Below are 1515 nucleotides of genomic sequence, written 5' to 3'. Positions count from 1 at the left end.
AATAGATTACCTCAAAGAGTTCCCGTGCGGATCGGATGATTCTCAAGATGGATTGGAGGTTTCGAGGAGTAGGGAATCCAAAGAAAGCAAGGGCTTCCACTTTCCACAGTTAAAACTTGAGATCTCCTTCAGAGGTGGAGTGAAGATAGGGTTTGAAGGGGGCGGTTCAACGGGTATATATATACCCCCAGGCAGACTGTTAGAAGTTCCGACGGGGCGTCGGAAGTTCCGACAAAAATTAAAATCATCTCCTGAGCACCCTTTGTCGGAGGAAACTGGAAAGTTCCAACGGTGGATCGGAAGTTCTGATAAAGTTAAGACAGCTCCAAAAAGATTGATTTTGAGGTGGATAAGGTTTGAGATTTCAAGATATATATAGCTTGTGGACATATAAGACAACTTGACACCTTAGAGATCAGCTAACAATCAACATTACATAACAATGATCACTTGAGTGAAGTTTTGATCCAAGGATCAAAATCCATGTTTTAAAAGAAACTCAACACAAATAAATCAATTTTTCTTATCTAGGAAACAATCAAGCATGTGCAATAAGTCAAGTAAAGTTACGAAAATCCAAAATATTTAGCTCATTCCTCAAAGCACAAAACCTTTGCTCTTCTAGAGGCTTAGTGAAGATATCGGCAAGTTGCCTTTCGGTGCTTACATGGCATAGAGCAATATCTCCCTTAGCCTCATGATCCCATAAGAAGTGATGTCTAATATCTATGTGCTTTGTTCGAGAGTGTTGCACCGGGTTGTTAGCTAGCTTAATGGCACTCTCATTGTCACAGAAGAGCGGAATCTTGCTATACTCAAAACCGAAGTCACTCAATGTTTACTTCATCCATAAGAGTTGAGCACAACAAGCACTAGCTGCCACATATTCGGCTTTGGCGGTGGATAAAGCAACCGAATTTTGCTTCTTAGAGCTCCAAGACACCAAGGATCCACAAAGGAATTGGCAAGTCCCTGTTGTGCTCTTTCGATCTACTTTGCAACCAGCATAATTTGAATCAGAGTAGCCAAGTAAATCAAAAGTGGAGCCCTTGGGATACCATAAGCCAAGGTTAGGAGTGTATACTAAATATCTCAAAATTCTCTTAATGGCCATCAAATGACATTCCTTAGGATTGGCTTGAAATCTTGCACACATGCACACACTAAGCATAATATCCGGCGTAGATGCACAAATGTAAAGTAAAGAGCCAATCATGGAGCGATATACCTTTTGATCAACCGGCTTTCCTTCTTCATTGAGATCAAGATGCCCATTCAATGGCATGGGTGTCTTGATAGGTTTAGCATCGGCCATGTCAAACTTCTTGAGCATATTTTTTACATACTTGGTTTGACATATGAGATGTCACTTCCTTCATTTGCTTGACTTGAAATCCAAGAAAGAACTTAAATTCACCCATCATGGACATTTCAAACCTCTTGGTCATGATCCTACTAAATTCCTCACAAAACTTTTGATTAGTAGAACCAAATATAATGTCATCGACATATATT

The 1515-nt window shown here is 40.0% G+C and overlaps 1 protein-coding gene across 1 annotated transcript; it reads right to left on the bottom strand.

Annotated features, from left to right (window-relative positions):
* Positions 1-759: 759 nt before the first annotated feature.
* On the bottom strand, positions 760-1315 carry LOC140222419 (secreted RxLR effector protein 161-like). The gene has a single exon (XM_072292943.1). It carries the CDS (start codon positions 1313-1315, stop codon positions 839-841), a length of 477 nt encoding a protein of 158 aa, XP_072149044.1. The 3' UTR covers positions 760-838.
* Positions 1316-1515: the final 200 nt, after the last annotated feature.

This window comes from Setaria viridis, chromosome 4, assembly GCF_005286985.2.
Source record: "Setaria viridis chromosome 4, Setaria_viridis_v4.0, whole genome shotgun sequence".
Classification (NCBI taxonomy): domain Eukaryota; kingdom Viridiplantae; phylum Streptophyta; class Magnoliopsida; order Poales; family Poaceae; genus Setaria; species Setaria viridis.
The sequence above is the reverse complement of the archived record's forward strand: the minus strand, read 5'-3'. Positions and strand labels throughout refer to the sequence as shown.

Coding starts and splice junctions, on each gene's coding strand:
- LOC140222419 (XM_072292943.1), bottom strand. CDS start 1,315: ATGGCCGATGCTAAACCTATCAAGACACCCATGCCATTGAATGGGCAT.